Source organism: Malania oleifera, chromosome 3 (assembly GCF_029873635.1).
Source record: "Malania oleifera isolate guangnan ecotype guangnan chromosome 3, ASM2987363v1, whole genome shotgun sequence".
In the NCBI taxonomy this organism is placed as follows: domain Eukaryota; kingdom Viridiplantae; phylum Streptophyta; class Magnoliopsida; order Santalales; family Ximeniaceae; genus Malania; species Malania oleifera.
In genome coordinates, this window is record NC_080419.1 from 14,118,460 (window position 1) to 14,136,323 (window position 17,864).

The window sequence follows — 17,864 nt, forward strand, 5'->3', positions numbered from 1 at the left end:
TATTTTGTAGATTAACGATTCCAAGGATTGTTTGGATCGTTGGTGTTGACTTAACTGGAGTTTTCAATCCTATTTTGATGATAACAAAATGAAGGATGCTTTAACATATGATGTTAAGTGATGTGCTTTAGGTAAAAGAACTCTCAAGGTTGATAAGTTGAAGCTCAATGTTAATCTAGTGAAAGCATCTCAGAATATTGAAGGCAATGAATAACAAATGAAGAAGCTTAAGGGCAAGCAAACCCAAAGTCAAAAGTAAACCTCAAAAGGTTGAAGGAGGCTGAAGGATTTAAGAAGACCATAATTAGAAGAACTGTTGTAAGTACTTCAAAACCAAATGTCATTTAGATATGTGAAGCTCTTATAAAATCAAAAGAAACTAAGAAACACTTTGTTTTAAAGAGCTTAAAACATGTTTTTGAAATTAAAGTAACAAAGGCCTTAACGGAAGGAAAATGTTCAAAATAAAAAGTGAGTTTCTGATAAGCAGTGCACCTGACAGATGACTGTCTATTTATGGACAGATGACTGGCAAGTTAAAGGGTTTAATAAAAGTATTCTGGGTTTAAATTTTAATTATGACAGATGACTGCCATGTCATGGCAGATGACTGCCGCGTGGAGCAAATTTTAGATCTCAAAGGGAAGCTTCTTGTTAAAATTTTGAATTTCAAAATTTAATCAATAATTTAATGTTTTTTCAAAGTTTACCTAATTTGATATGGACAACATCTTTCAAAATTTTGAATTTCAAAATTTAATCAACAATTTAATGTTTTTTAAAAGTTTACCTAATTTGATATGGATAACATCTTTCAAAATTTTGAATTTCAAAATTTAATCAACAATTTAATGTTTTTTCAAAGTTTACCTAATTTGATATGGACAACATCTTTCAAAGTTTTGAATTTCAAAATTTAATCAACAATTTAATGTTTTTTCAAAGTTTACCTAATTTGATATGGACAACATCTTTTAAAATTTTGAATTTCAAAATTTAGTCAACAATTTTAATGTTTTTTCAAAGTTTACCTAATTTGATGTGAATGTTGATCTTTCAAATTTTTGAAATTCAAAATTAAATGTTTTTTCAAAGTTTACCTAATTTGATGTGGAAGTTGATCTTTTAAATTGCCTATAAATACCTCTTTGGGTAATGAAAAAATACAAGACTTGAAAACACAAGAAAAGAGAGAAATCAGACAAAATTTGAAATTCATCTTGTGCTGAAATTCTTCTGAAATTCTTCTTTGCTCACATCTTTTGCTGGAGAAGAATTCTACAATTCTGGTAGATTGAAAATATCAAGTTCGGTTCCGGGTTGCAATTCTATTTCTCTTTTAAACGAACCATTGGTGACTTCTAAAAACTTTAGAGCTTCATATATTCTATTTTGTTTTGATTTTTTGAAGTACAATTTACATTTCAATTTGTACAACTTGCTCTAAATTTTGGGAGTATTTTTTGTACGCAGAATTTATATTATATTCTTGTAGATTGTGACGATTCCAGGTTTGCTGGATCGTTGGCTAGGCGAGGGATTATCGCTTAGAGAGGTGCTGCTCTAGCCTTCTGAAGGAGTGTATAAAGGTATTGTTCCACCCGGTAAAGGAACAGGTTTAGTGAATCCTTTGGTGGTTTTGCCAAAGGCGAGGACGTAGGCTGTGTTGAAGCCGAACCTCGTAAAATCCTGTGTCTCACTCTCTCTTTCCCTTACTCTTTATTTTCAGCATATTTATATTGCGTGGATGGTTTAAATTTGAAATCATATACACTACATTTATTTGGAAATCAAACAAACTTAAAGTTTAATTTTGATTTGGGTTGCGGAAACCGAAAGGGAGTACGTTGGTTAAATCATACTTTGCGGAAACCATACGGGAGTACGTTACTTGGTTAAAACACCTAAAGAAAATTAACTAAGAGTTTATTTGAATTCTGAATTTTGGGAAGAGTGTGGATGTGTGGTTGTAAATCATATAAAAGAAGCAAATTTATTTTAACAAGCATATCATTCAACTATAAGGCTTGATTCATATTTATAAGGCATACATAAACAAATAACCATCCTAATTTCTTACTACTGTATATCTTAATTTTGGTTTGGTTGTTTGCCTTCAAATTATGTTTGGTTAGTTTGGATAGTGTGGTTAATTGAAAGGTTGATTGGTGATTTAGTTGTTTAAGTGCTTGTGTTGTTGATTCTATAAAAGAAACCAAGTTATTGTTTGACAAATTAAACAAACAAGTAAAAGAATTAGATAAACAATAAAAGAAGTTAAGTATTCTTAAAAGGAATTAAAAAGAAAGTTTTTAAATTCCCAATTCACCCCCCTCTTGGGAAGCTATCCTAATTTCAGTTGGCTAAGCAAGGGGATATTGCTTAGAGAAGCACGAGCTCTAGCCTAAGTAAGGAGTGACCGAACGAGGGCACATCATTTGGAGAAGGCATGCTCTAACCTTAACCAAGGATATCTCTCTCCTTCTCTCATCTCACTCCTCTGTTCCTCCTTCCCTCTCTCCTTAATTTCTTCTCCAACATTCAGCCAATCGGAAAATGAAAAATACCGTTGGGCTCCTATCTCTGCCACCGACATTTCTACCGGAGGCACCACTCCTTGGGAAAGGTATACTCCCTCTCTTTTCTCAATTTCTCCTTAAATCTTCAGCTAAATCGATGATTGGGCACCATCACGGGGTCCTAGTCTTGATCATCATCATTTTGGTTGGAGCAAATTTTCAATTTAGGGGTCCTAGGCACCACTCCAAAGCGAGAGTGGGATTTAGGGAATTAAGGAAATTGGTTATTTTAAGGAGTTTAATTGTTATTTAGAGTTTATGGTCCTAGGAAATTTTAAAATAGTATTTTATTTGAGATTAAATTGATTGAACTAGGGTTATTGAATTCAAGGTTCGGGTGAGCGTCGCGGGTACAATTTCAGGATCCCTGCCAGCGTAGTTCTGGAAACCAGATAAGTAAATACATTAAGTCATTTATTTTTAGAAACTTATTTATTGAATATATAGTATTTAATTTTGGGAATTTATTTATGAATTAAGTAGTTTTGGAAAATATTGGTGTTGAACTAAGTAAAACATGATTTCATATTTAATATTATTTCGTCAGTAAAATATGTTATTTTCACGATGGATAATACGATATAGTAATGCTCACTTGTGTGGCGTGAGTATAAATGATTTTACTGCAGACTTGTAATATGTCAGAATGTTTTATATTTTTACGGAATAAGCATAATGTGACAATAGTTTTAAAGTTAATGATCAGTATAGAAATTAAGATATTTTCCAGCATATTATGATATGATAACCAGCGTAGATGCCGAGATATGTTAGCCGACACAGATGCCGAGATATGTTAGCAGGCACAAATGTTGAGATATGTTAGCCGATGCAGATGCCAAGATATGTTAGCCGACGCAGATGCCGAGATATCACAACCGGCGTAGATGTCGAGATCAGTTTTATTGTGATGATATGATTCATAAATTATGAAATAATGGCTTTATTTAGAGTTATATAAAAGCCAGATTTTATTTTAGGAATATGAAAATGCTATTTATGAACAAATATATATATATTTATATTATGTAAAATGTATTATATAGTATCAGAACCCGGATGGTTACTTACATTAAGAGTACGGTACCGTAGCTAGCTAGTTAGATCAGTGTAGCAGGTATACCCATTGAGTGCTAACCCCAGTGGTTTTGACGGTGTAGTAGGTTGGGCAAACCAGATTGGGTATAGCCGACAATGCAACCACACTAGTAATGAAGTGTGGGTCGGTCGCCGATTAGCCTAGAAGTGAGTCGGTGTAGTAGGATACCCACTATGTTACTAACCTGCTAGAAGTGCGTGCGGTGTATTAGGATGGGCAGGCCAAGTTGGGTGGGCAATTGTGCATAGTATGTTATGTTTGACTTAACTTGGTTGGCCATCTAGGTTAGGTCCAGCCTTCAGGCCGCACAACCCAGATCATGAGGGGTGGAGTCATGATACACAGACATCCAGGGTATAATTTCAGTAATATACAAATTTAGCAGATGATTTCAATGTTATGTGAATTCATTATGATTATGTTTATAAGTACAGATCTTCCATGTATTATCAGCTACAACTTAAGTTATACTACAATTAAATTATTTGCACTATATGTTTATAATATGACAAACTCATGTTGCCACACACTAATATTAGTCTATTTCTTTTACTGAGAGGTGTCTCACCCTAAAATTACAATATTTTAGGAAACCCCGACAGATAAGTGGAGCGAGCTCCGTGACTGAGGAGTTCATTGGTTTTAACCAATAGTAGGGTAAGTAGATGAGCCAGGGACATGACAGATTTTTGGGGTTTATATGTTTATATGCAGAGATAGTGAAACTCTGGTTATTGTATATATGTTAAGTATGTTATAGTTCCGCTGCTTAGGTGATATGTATGTATAAATAGGTAAATCCCCGGTACCTATGGGTTCGGGTTGACTTTGACTATAGATTATGGTATCAAAGTTTTATCAAAGTAATAATATTTTATGAGAAAGAAAAAAAAAATGGTTCAAAAATTAGGGCATTACAGTTATTAAATTAGGAACTTTGCACTTTTCATTGTCAAAGAAATTCAAAATATCGTTCATATTTAGCTACAAAATAGAGGGATACAAACTTTGCATATGAACAGTTTAAATTTCCCTCCAACTAAATGTACCAATCTAGTTACCTGAAGCTTAAAATTGTAGAAAACCCTAAAGAATAATGATGCATTATGGGCAAACATTTTTAGAAAGGGAATCATGTAATTAGGGAAAGAAATATAAAACGGTGTGGATGTCATACGATTCCATAATTCAACTACTAGTAAAATGTACATTGTTTTCATTCAGTTAAATAATTAATCAAAAATGTTGCGGTAGGACATGAAGATAATAATAAAAAATGGACAGTAATAAAAGACAGGAAAAATCATCACTTATTAAATTGATCATAATTCATTCTCTACAGAAAATTCAGCACCAACCTATGTACCAACATTGAGAAAAATGTGTCCACATAATATTGAAGAATAAATTTCATGAGCAAACTTCTAACACCCAAAGTAATAAAATCTTAGTTTTTAAAATTATGAAAATCCAAATATAAAGTAAACATATTCCTACTCAGTACTCACTATAAACACATTCTCAATTTTGCCAATTAAATATGGTCCTTCATCTAGAATGTAACCATTGTTCATAAATAAAGAATGTTGAAGCATTACATCAGACTTTAGAGTAGGGAAATATTATTAGCAATAATACTACAATAAAGAATCTAATAATTCTTGAAAATTTGTTAATTCGCGTTTTTATGATCTCTCTTCTGTCTTCAATATCTTGTTCCATCAGTTTAAACAATAATATAACCTCAATTAAGGATATAGTAAAACAAAACTATTTCTACTAAAATTCATAACAAAATGAAGTTCATCATATGTAAGAAGTTCACCACAAGGACTAGCAGTCTTCAAAGTTGACCAGTTGGATTTATCTTTCATTGACTTTAAGCATTCGCCAATTTGTTGACTGCCTGTTTGAGGACTACTTGCCAAAATAGAAAAAATGGCACAAATAATCACAAAGGAATGACATAACTAAAAAAAAAAACAAGCAAAAGAACTAGTCTATTCTACAGCACCAAAATCACTAAAATCACCAAATGTATATTTGGTTTTGATTTAATGTTTGTTTTATGGATATATAATCCATCTTTCATTTATTTTAAAAGAATTCTACACCATGTTATGTATGGCTTGCTAGACACTATTTCCTTTTCTTGAGGAAAGAGTGTTCAACTCCTCTTCCCTTTATTGTCTCTCCATCGTAATATAAATTGAAAATTTTAAATTAAAAAAGCAGACAAGTAAATAAGCTTGTGTATCCACATAAAAAAGAGAGCATTAGTACAAGCAATTTGAAAGCATAAAGTGTGAAAACGATGGCAATGATATGCAATATGATGAAATAAGAAGCATATAGTCCATTTAGGAGCAACACATGCATAAATATAGAGCGAGGAAGAGATCTATTCAACAAATAACGTATAATTACAAAGTAGACGACCTTCAAGCTCTACCATAGTTGCCAAGGGCACGTGTAGAGTGTACTTGGAACCTAAGTGCAAGCCAAAGGCAAGTGCCTCATGGATGTTAGACCCACATTTGTTAAGCTGAATTCTCCCTCCCTCCTTCCATTAATGAGAAGTGTGGCCGGGGGTGTACAAAAATTACCAAAAACCTGAAAACCACACTGACGCAGGATAGAAATCACAAGCAGTTTGGTTTTTGGTATTCGATTTCAAGTTCAGTTTTAGCATAGGAATGCTTTTGATTTCGGTTTCAGTTTCGATTTTAGGAACATAATTGAATTGAAAAATAAAAATTGAGTAAATGAGTGTGTGTGTGTGTGTCTTAAAATATTATTAGTCCCAGATCCTAGATTTAGCAGGGTGCAACACACTAGAATATGAACCCCAATATAAATTTCAAAAAATAGCATTAACGTTTTGAGATTTTGGATTCTCTTTCTCAAATATGAATTGGGATTTAGGGGTTCTTAAGTGTGAGGGGCGAGTGCGATCTGCAATCTACTTCTACCTTGTGACCAATCGCAACACCGCAACCCTTGATCGCCTCCTCTCCAACCACCCGAGTTACCATCAACACATGTCACAAACCATCCATCATGAACCCTTGTGAGTGCAATAGCCTGACTAGGTCGGTTGCACTGTAGCCACCTCACTGTCTCAAGGTCTCCGTTGTTGTTTTTTCTTCTTCACACTCACCTTACTGAGTGGGTTGCACTGTAGGCACCTCACTATGTCAAAATCTTCTTCTTCTTCTCCAACTCAAGGTCTAGTTTACTTCTTCACTTTCATAAACGGCTGCTAAAGTTCTTAGAGGAATAGTATTTTGTTGTTAAAGTAATTAAATTGATGGCTCTTTTTGGAGGCAAAAAGAAAAATCACAATTGAACATCACCAAAAAGAAAAATCACAATCGAATATCACTCTCACCTCCTTTCTACTTTTGATTGATCTATTGAAAATTTTCTCCCCAAGTTACCATCAGCACACGTCACAAATTGTCCGTCGTGAACCCTTGCGAGTGTAGCTGCCCAACTAGGTCAGTTGCACTATGGCCACCTCACAACCTCAACGTCTCCGTTGTCGTTTTTTCTTCTTTACGCTTATCTCACTGAGTGGGTTTCACTGTATCTCCCCAAGTTATCATTAGCACATGTCACAAATTGTCCGTCGTGAACCCTTTCGAGTGTAGCTGCCTGACTAGGTCATTTGCGTTGTGGCCGCCTCATTGCCTCAAGGTCTCCGTTGTCATTTTTTCTTCTTTACGCTTATCTCGCTGAGTGGTTTGCACCGTAGCCGCCTCACTGTGTCAAGGTCTTCTTCTTCTTCTTCTTCTTCAAGTCAAGATCTAGTTTGTTTCTTCACTTTCATACATTGTTGTTATAGTTCTTAGAGGAATAGTAGTATTGTTGTTAAAGTAATTAAATTGATGGCTCTTTTTGGATGCAAAAAGAAAAATCACCAACCGTTTCACAAAAAAAAAAAAAAAATCACAATCGAACATCACCAAAAAGAAAAATCACAATCAAATATCACTCTCACCTCCTTCTACTTTTGATTGATTTACTGAAGATTTTGTCCCCAAATTACCATCAACATACATCACAAATTGTTTGTCGTGAACCCTTGTGAGTGTAGTTGCCTGACTTGGTCGATTGCGTTGTGGCTGCCTCACTGCCTCAAGGTCTCCACTGTCATTTTTTCTTCTTTACGCTCACCTCACTGAGTGGGTTGCACCGTAGCCGCCTCACTGCGTCAAGGTCTTCTTCTTCTTCTTCTTCTTCTTCTTCTTCTTCTTCTTCTTCTTTTAACTCAAGATCTAATTTGCTTCTTCACTTTCATGCATTGTTGTTAAAGTTCTTAGAGGAATAGTATTATTGTTGTTAAAGTAATTAAATTGATGGCTCTTTTTGGATGCAAAAAGAAAAATCACAATGGAACATCACTCTCACCTCCTCCTACTTTTGATGGATCTACTAAAGATTTTCTCAAAAACTTTTGTACAAAAAAATAAAAAATAAAAAATCATTGTATGTTAAAATTCTCGATTATAAACTGAAAAAATCATAACTGAACCACCCAATATTCAGTTCCCCAAGGAATAGTCCATTCGGTTCGGTTTTAGTTTCGGCTCAACTAAAGTAAAAATCATATTTTTCGATTTGCCCCATAACCAAACCGAATTGAACCGATTTCACTCCTAAGTGTGCTTGTTCACATATTAAATTAAAAATGTATGAGAAAGTTTAGGACATGCAAAAAATACTGGACGGAGTAGCGTTTTAAACACCATTAATCCATCCAACGTGTTTTGATTGACTACATCGTACATGTGTATGGAAAATGTAAAAAATGTTAGATGATGTAGCGTTTTTTTAAATTAAAAACACTTTCGCTTTTTAATAAGTCAAATCGTCCTTCAATTAAAAAATGCTGAATGGTCTAACGTTTTTGAGTTTAATACAACTAACGTTTTTTGAGACGTATTAATTTGGGAAAAAAAATTTTAGTTTCAACTATTTTTAAATAATTTTTGTTAAAAAATTAAAATCAAAAGAAACTCCAAAAAATATATATATATATATATATATATATATAAACGCCCCAAACGAGCCGGGTTTGAGAATTGAGAGAGAGAGAGAGATCATTTTGTATTTTTGTGCGTCACGTTGGTTTCTTCCGCACTCCATAACCAAGCCGTTCCGACTCGCAGTGTCGGTGTGTATGAGCCATGGCTATCACGATATTCTGATTTTCTGTTCCGTATTTTGTTGTTCATGGGCTCTTAGTTATTACTGCAGAGGATGCCGTTTGATCTGGAATCGTTGTCGGAGGCAACTTCAGGGACTATTGGAGCTCTGGTCAGCACTACCGCCTTGTATCCTTTGGATACCTGTAAGACCAAGTATCAAGCTGAAGTTCGAGCTCACCATCACCAAAAGTACAGGTGCATCGTCCCCCCCCCCCTCCCCCCCCCTTTTTCGTGAGAGACAGAAGTATTTTTATGTTGGTTCGTTTTCATTTGACGTGATTGTTTCTTGTTGGTTTGTTTGTTGAATTCAAACTGGTTTGGTTTTATGACAGAACTCGTGATAAGGTTTGTTTGGTTATTAGGAATTTCTTCCATTTAGCTGTATTCATGGGCTGCCCCTGTCTGAATTTTGATGGGCGTGTGCTTTAAATTGATTAAAATTTCAAATTACATGCCTTAATATGGGCCAATTCTGGTTAAGAGGTTCATTTAATTTAATTTTTTTTTTTATACACATGTTAAAAACCATATAGATATTTGAAGCAGAAGAGGTTTTTCGTTTGTTCTGCTTAAGTTACTACTGATAATAAATAGTTTAAGCTTCTTAGATTTGTGGATAGTTTATGGTGAAGGCTTCTCTTAAGAGTTTTTTCCCATTTTATTATTATTTTATAATAAAATATAAAATAATACTTTGTTTGGAAAAATTTTACTGTTTTGAGGCTTACGTAATCTCGCAACTTGGTCTGCGAGATTTAAACAAATCTCGCAGGGTGGGCCTGCGAGATTTAAACAAATCTTACAGTTTGGTCCTGCGAGATTTACATGGGATACTCTCCTTTTCTTTTTCTTCTTCACATGTTGCCTGCGCCTGCTTCTCTCCAAGTCTTCCTCCTCTGCTGGCGAGAGAAGGTTCAACTCCCCCTCTCTACCCACCTGTCGCTGTCCACAAACACCACGACGCTGTAGTAGTAGAAATGGGTTTGCAAGCTCACCATAGGAGTTGTCGCTGTAGCAGTCTACTGACATACAACAACTTTCACTAGTAAAGAGAATCAGACTTCTGCTTTGCTTCCGCGCCCCAACCGCTCTACGTCTATAGAAGTTTGCTGTGCGGGGGATTGATTTGTCAGGGGTACTGTCATTGGCATGGGGAGTGGCGTAGCTGGGATGGGATTGATTTGTAAGTGCTACACTTGCATGCAAATTGTCAACTCCTACCTAGGTATCCTAGCTGCTACCTGCTACCTGCTACTCCCTACGCCTACCTATAATGTATCTTTATACTACTACGTATATAATTGATTTGCATGTTGAAACAGATGATGATATATATATAATACTACTTTTTTTTTTCAATGTATAATTAATATTATTAATGATGATCATGATTAGGTGGAGCAATGTCCTTCGCTTGTGGATCAATTCAATATGCCAACCTCACTGGGATGATAGTTGGTTACACTCTCACTCCATCCCTCAGCATGGTGTAAGCTGGTTAATTATCCACATTCATATATATTCACATACAAATTAAGGATTATGAATTTGTTCATAGAGAGAGAGAGAGAGAGAAAAAGAGAGAGTCTACTTGGGTATTATGCATGCATATGAAATGGCCCACTACCTTATATAATTTTATTTTTTTTAAAATAAAAAAATAAGTTATCATTTTTTGTAACTATTTTTAAACTTAAAAATAAAAATGAAAAACTATTTTGCACAATTAAATGAATTAACTTTATTTTTAGCATACCTTTTCAAGAATCTTTAAAAAATTTTAAAAATAAATTAACATTTTTTTTAATTTTCTAAAAATTTTAAATAAAAAATAATTTTCACAACTAAAGGGGTGCTTAATTTTGATTGTTCATTCAAAAATTAATAAGAAGAATATAGCTAAATGGAAAGCATGCAATATATATCTGGATAAGACTAGCTTCCAAGTTGTTCTCCATTTCCATGAAGGGAAACCATAAAAGAGCGAATGCCCAACACCATTTAAAAATTTTTTGAATGGAAATAGGGTACCTGACAAATCAATCCCCCGCACTGCAAACCATAAAGGTAGGGGTAGGGGGTAGCAAGTGGCAGCTAGGGTACCTAGGTAGGAGTTGATAGTTTGCATGTAAGTGTAGCACTTACAAATCAATCCCATCCTAGCTGTGCCACTCCCCATGCCAATGACAGAACCCCTGACAAATCAATCCCTCGCACTGCAAACTTCTACAGACACAGAGCGGTTGGGGCGCAGAAGCAAAGCGGAGGTTTGATTCTCTTTGTTAGTGAAAGTTGTCGTATGTCAGTGGACTGCTACAGCGACAACTCCTACGGTGAGCTTGCGAACCCATTTCTACTACTACAGCATCGTGGTGTTTGTGGACGGCGATGAGTGGGCGGAGAGGGGGAGCTGGACCTTCTCTCGCTAGCAGAGGAGGAACGCTTGGAGAGAAGCAGGTTCATACAACACGTGAAGAAGAAAAAGAAAAGTAGAGTGTCCCATGCAAATCTCACAAGACCAACCTGCAAGATTTGTTTAAATCTCACAAGACCTTCTTGTGAGATTTGTTTAAATCTCGCAATACCAACTTGCGAGATTACGTAAGCCTCGAAACAGGAAAATTTTTCCCAAACAATGTATTATTTTATATTTTATTATAAAATAATAATAAAATGGGAAAAAACTCCTCTTAATTTGGATATGTTTGGCTAGTTCTACCTTTGAAGCCTTGTTTTCAATTTTTCGTGCCATGAACTGTTGTTTTTGATGTGTGCAGATAGAGAATTTAAACTAGGAGGGATGATGTTGTTGAATTGAGGCTCATATCTTTAACACTGCCTGCAAGTAAATGAGGTGTTGTGTGGAGGGCAAGGGGCCTAGATAGATACAAGAAAGGCCCAACAGTGCACCACAGGGGTTCATCCTCCCACGGTACAAAATGATTTTTGAGCTTGGGCTAGTGTAATTATATTGTTGTGTGAGGACATTTGGGATTTTTCATATTGGGGCTACATGTGCGTGCACACACACACACACACACACTATGAGGAAATCTTAAGTAGTTTTCATTGACAATATAGTGAACTTCTCACAGGGACTTCATGAATGTAGTCAGACTAGTGAACAACATAAATTGCCTTGTTCTTTTCATTTTCTTCTAATTTTCTTTTTTTCCATGTGTGCATAGTCCTAGGGTGTATTTCATGATAATTGGTATTGAAGCATCAAACTAGGGTTTTCTAGGGTTTGCATCTAAGCTACAACAAGGATGAGTAGGATGAAGACAAGGTTCTACAAATTCGATGAAAAAGGAGACTCCATCTTGTGCCTTATGATAGATGCAGGTAACCAATTTGCTTGTTCAACAAAAGATACACAAGGTGCGAGCAAGAGAGATGTTGGGGAAGTTGGATGAAAATGATTTGTGGGAACTAGAACATATCACCTTCAGTATTATTTGGTTGGCCCTATTTGGTAGATTGTGTTGTATTTGATGTAATGGAAGGGAAAATGTCGAAAAAAGGGGGGGGGGGGGGTTGAAGTTGGAGAGTTTTTGTTCTTGGTGAAGAGCAACACCAACAAATTGCTCTTGAAGAAATTGTTTCTATTTCTTTGTATGCCCGTGGGTGGAGTTTTATATTAGCATATAAATAAGTTTAATTAAATTCACAATGATTTGCTCGAACTAGATGTGAAGCTTGAAGGTGAAAATAAGGTGTTGATGTTGTCATCATTCCTTTCTTTTCATTGGAACGCTTGGTTATAATACTGCTGTCTTGGAAGTCTGCCCTTCGCTATGAAGAGCTTTATGGGGTTCTTAGGTCAAAAAGGCTACAAGGAAGCTTAACAAGGATGCCCATGAATGAGAAAGCTTGGTTGCCAAGGCTGAGCATTGGAGATAGAGATCAAAGGAGAGGGGTAAGTAGAAAGGCAAGGCAAGTTCTCAATTAAGAGCCAAGAATGCTCAATGCTTCATGTAAAAATAGAACTACAAGTGGGATTCTCCTCTTTATAAGAAAGAGAATCACGATAAGGATTGAGATCAAGCTTAACGTATAGAGACAATTGGTTCATAGATGCTTTAGGTAACAATTCTATTTTATATACAAAGTACAAAGAGTGGTTTGATCTTTATAAAGAATGTGATGGTGGATTTGTAGTTCTTCACAAGATCATCCCTAGTTATTAGCCTTGGAACTGTGAAAATTAGAATGTATGATGGCATTATTAGAACATTACAAAATGTTAGAAGTGTTTTAGAAGAATCTTTTTTGTCTTGATTTCTTGGCGAAGACTTTGCAAGAACTCTCAATAACTCCAAATAGTGGAACTTTGAAGATGCCAGAAAGGTTATATAGTTGTCATAAAGGATAAATGTGTCAACAATAGTTAGTATTGGCTATTGGTGTGGGTAGTGTAGTCCTTCATCAGATATTGAAACAGTTGACTATGATTTGGCACATGTGTTTAAGACATATGAGTGGGTTGAAGATGCCAAAAAGGCTATATAGTTGTCATGAAGGATAAATGGGTCAACAACAGTTAGTATTGGCTATTGGGTAGTATAGTTGTGGGTAGTGTTGTCCTTCATCGGATATTGAAACAGTTGACTACGATTTGGCACATGTTTTTAAGACATATGAATGGGCGATGGAACCCCACAAAGGAAGACATTGAAATGGTTGAAATAGTGCAAAATTGACTATGAGGGTATAGTAATGATTGGAGCTCAGCACTTTGTTTGCTTCATCGATGATCACTTTAGGAAACTTTGTGTTTACTTCATGAAGGAAAAGTTATTAGTGTTTCCCAAAATTCAAGCATTGGAAGTTGTCATGAGCCGAATGCTTCACACTTTTGTGAAGGGTTGTGTGGCACTAGCTAAAGCATTCTTGCTTAAATAGTCAGCCAAAGTATACTGCAGTTTACCATAAGAGCACATTCACAATAGTTGAATAAAAATTAAGTGGAAGCAATAAGCAATTCATGAAAGCTAATGACAAGCATGTGGTAAACATTGAAACAAGGTAATTCATTAACAAAACCTACACAAGCATTGTGTGTTTAGCGAGGGAGACAAGTAGGCTAAACACATTTACGAAAACTAGTGAATTTTATAACATGATGAACACTCATTCTCCCCTAAAGAACTTTATATGATATTTTAGTTCTGGCACTAGGAGACACTAAAATGTCTTGAGTAGTCACTAGTCATATTCCCATTTTACATTAGGATATCAACACACTCAATTAACAAAATTTATACTATTATTTACGCGATGGTAATCCATGCCATGCACACAAGAGAAGCGGTCACAGACAAGTATAATGCCTTGAACAAGTTTGGCTTGTGACAGAAGGCAAAGATTGAGAAACAAATGAGAAACTTAGTGAAGTATCTGAAGTCAGATAATGCATTGGAGTACAAGTCAAATAAATTTTTGTACTTTTACAAGTCTGAGGGAATTGTAAATCATTTTATAGTTTGTAGGACTTTATTGTGGAATTGAGTTGGCAGAGAACATGAACATGACCCTACTTGAGAAGGCTAGAGTGTGAGATTGCCTAAGAATTTATGGACAAATGCATTTGACATGGCTGTTATATTATTAACATGTCACAACTAGATAGTAATGCACTACTGTGGCTGAGGTAGTTTTGATATGTTAGGAAGTAGACTACTCTACATTGAGGATCTTTGGTTGCCTAGTGTATGTCATGTTCCTTGTCGACTTGGATCCAAGCTAGACCCTAAATCCAAGAGGTTCCTGTTAATTGGCTATGAAAACTGGGACAAGGGGTTCAAGTTGTGGGATCTAGAGGACAAGAAGGTGGAGATGAGCAAAGACATGGTGTTTGATAAGGCGTCCATGCTTTAGGCCTGACAAGATGAAGGATGCAACAAGGCTGACAAGGAGGGATGTATAAATGGGTGTTTGGGAACAAAGATGATACTCATTATCAAATAAAAAAATAAAATTTTAAAAAACTACATATACAATCTTCTATCATTTAAACATATTAGTTATGAAGCTCAAAAGGACACCATAGAAATTTATCCTAGGATTTTCATCATTGGGGGTCTCTAGAGAGCATATTTTATGATGTTTATGAAATTTCTAGGATTAAAAAAGAAAAAAGAAAGAATTTTGCAACTACGACCAGACCAACCAACTGTCATTGTTTTGTCCCAACTTTAGTGCGGTATTGTCCACTTTGACCCTTTAGGCCATGTGGCTTTGAAGCCTAAACATCCTTATATGGCCAAGATCTTTGTTATACATATCCAATGTGGGATCATGACAGGCACATTTTCATGGTTGTGAGCTTTTGTCCATAGTTGGATGTTCTCCTTTTTGCATGTTTTGATTCTAGTTCCCCAATGGAGTTAATACTTTTCCTAACATGGGCAATATTGTATTTGTTAGGAAGTGATAACAAGACTTAATTATCTCTTTAGGAAATAGGGAGCATGAAAAACTCTTTTTGTCCTACCTCATGACATGAATGTTGTGTACGTGTAATCCCCACATCTTTAATTTAGTTGCTTTTGTAATTGAATTCTTAGGAGCTCTTTACCACGTTCCTGTTCACAATGCTTCAAATAATTATTAATAGAAAGTGACCTCCCATATGGCCCAGAAGGCAAACTGATGCCTTATGTGAAAGATTATTGGATAGTTACCTTTGGGAAATCGTTATTCAATCAATTGCTCTAGCTGATGCAGGAACATTTCTGATGTTCTGTGGGAAGCAATTTCTACTCACAAGGTCCTTTCGCTGTACCAGGGTCTGGGGACAAAGAATGTACAATCCTTTGTTTCACAGTTCATTTACTTCTATGGATACAGCTTTTTTAAGAGGCTATACTTGGAGAGAACTGGAAACAAAAACATTGGAACAAAAGCAAATTTGGTTGTTGCTGCTGCTGCGGGGGCCTGCACTGTGATAGTGACACAAGTAAGCCATGTTTGAAGCAATTTATGCAATCTTTCTAGATCAAGAAACATCCATTTTCTAGCTAGCTAGCTACACCATCGAACATTTCTTGCAGCTCTTTCTTTTTCTCACTCTATGTCTCTATCCCCTGTCTTGAACATCCTTGGCTGGGGGCAGGCCCAGCCTTTTCCCCCCCTTTTGAACAGTGTTAATTGAGCAGCCAAAATAATTCATATGCTTCTTGAAACTTTTGACATACAATATAACAGGGGGCCAGTTTTGTCCTTGAATTGGGTGGTCTTTAAAAATTACATAAAAGGTAAATTATTTCATTTTGTTGTCCACTGAATGTCATGGTAGAAGTTTGCCCTTTATAGGGAAATTTTTGCAGGTATAAGTAATGAAAAAGGTCATGATAAGATTTAAATCCTAAAAGTGAACCCAGGCTGCAATAAGAGATCCCAAGTGCCTCTTAGGACAAAAGCCATTCCACCATCCAAAGAAAATTGATATGATTTTATATTTGTGCGGCATCCTCAGTCTCATCATTATTATTGAACTTTTCTGTTACTTCGTTTTCTTTTGTTTCAACACAATACTACGAGTCTTATTTTATTATGCAGCCGTTGGATACAGCATCTTCAAGGATGCAGACAAGTGAATTTGGGAAATCCAAAGGACTATTGAAAACCCTTTCAGAGGGCACTTGGAGAGAGGCATTTGACGGACTTGGTGTGTCTCTTCTTCTGACATCAAACCCTTCTATCCAGGTACTTGACTATCCCTGCATAAATTCTGTTTTTGAGCTCACATGCAGATTGTGGTTGGTTTGATTGGACCTATCCGTGAGATTATAAAGTTCATGACAGGAACATGGTATATGATAACTGGCTAGGATTCTTAATGAAAGAGGTGGACCCAGTTAGATTCCGGATGCTTTGTCCTAACATTATTGTATCTAAAAGTTGTAACCACTATCTGCTGTTTCTGAATCATAAATTTCACTGGTTTCCTTTTTGGGTTGACATAAAAAAAGGGGGGACTTTTGACTTGTAAATAGATGTGAAATCAAGCTGAAGTTAAAACTTCTATTTTGTGCAGTACACTGTATTTGATCAGCTGAAACAGAGACTAATAAGGAGACAGTTGAGTAAAAAGGCTGCAGATTCATCCACAGAAGCTCTTTCAGCCTTTTCTGCATTTGTACTAGGTGCAGTTTCCAAGTGCATTGCCACCTTTGTAACATACCCGGTTATCAGGTGGATAGTTATTTGATTCTTCCCTCATGCATTTCCCAACTCATCCCAAAGGGGCTTTGGGAAGTTCATGGTGACAATTTTTTTTTTTTTGGTCCTTAGTAGTAGAAATCTTAAAACCTTTGCTTATTTAGTGGTTAATTATGAAAAATTATCCAGGTGTAAGGTCATGATTCAAGCTGCAGAGACAGATGAAGATGGTGTAGAGGAAGGTCACCCAAAACCCCAGAAAACAGTGTCTGGTGCATTCTGTGCTATATGGAAAAGAGAAGGTGCCCTGGGTTTCTTCAAGGGGTTACAGGTCCAGATCCTGAAGACTGTGCTAAGCTCCGCATTGCATCTGATGATAAAGGAAAAAATCTCAAAGACTACTTGGGTTTTAATCCTTGCACTTCAACGATATCTATTCCTCACCTCACCCAGGTTAAAGAGTGCCTGAGACAGTGACGAGGATGAGTATGCATAAAGCCTGTAAACAAAGAAGCTCCACTTGACTTGTCCCCCCCACTCTGTGGAGCAGTATGTAGCAAAATAGGCAGATGAAAAAAAAGTTATGCAGCAGAAGAAATAAATGTCGGGCTGCAGTCGGGGGTACTTCTGTTTCACGCAGAGGAAACTCATGTTGTTGTAAGAACGGAAAATTACTTCTGGTTAACCTGTTCAGTAATAATATGGGAGCTTATACTCGCAGTACGCTTTGCCTTTTTCTGTTAGCAGGGACTTGTGCTGCTTCTTGGCTTATGAGTGAAAGCAAAGTCAGCTGTGTTTCATGGGATG

General features: G+C 36.0%; 1 protein-coding gene across 1 annotated transcript; it reads left to right on the top strand.

The window, feature by feature from the left end:
* The first annotated feature begins 8,767 nt into the window (after positions 1-8,767).
* Positions 8,768-17,777, top strand: LOC131150190 (peroxisomal adenine nucleotide carrier 1-like). Its single transcript, XM_058100786.1, has 6 exons — positions 8,768-8,857; positions 8,941-9,086; positions 15,621-15,852; positions 16,455-16,601; positions 16,933-17,090; positions 17,247-17,777. The coding sequence occupies exons 2-6, from the start codon at positions 8,944-8,946 to the stop codon at positions 17,524-17,526; spliced, it is 960 nt and encodes a 319-aa protein (XP_057956769.1). The 5' UTR covers positions 8,768-8,857; positions 8,941-8,943; the 3' UTR covers positions 17,527-17,777.
* The last annotated feature ends 87 nt before the right edge of the window (positions 17,778-17,864 follow it).

Coding starts and splice junctions, on each gene's coding strand:
- LOC131150190 (XM_058100786.1), top strand. CDS start 8,944: ATGCCGTTTGATCTGGAATCGTTGTCGGAGGCAACTTCAGGGACTATT. Junction 9,087..15,620: donor CACCATCACCAAAAGTACAG/GTGCATCGTCCC, acceptor TAGCTGATGCAG/GAACATTTCTGATGTTCTGT. Junction 17,091..17,246: donor GTAACATACCCGGTTATCAG/GTGGATAGTTAT, acceptor AAAATTATCCAG/GTGTAAGGTCATGATTCAAG.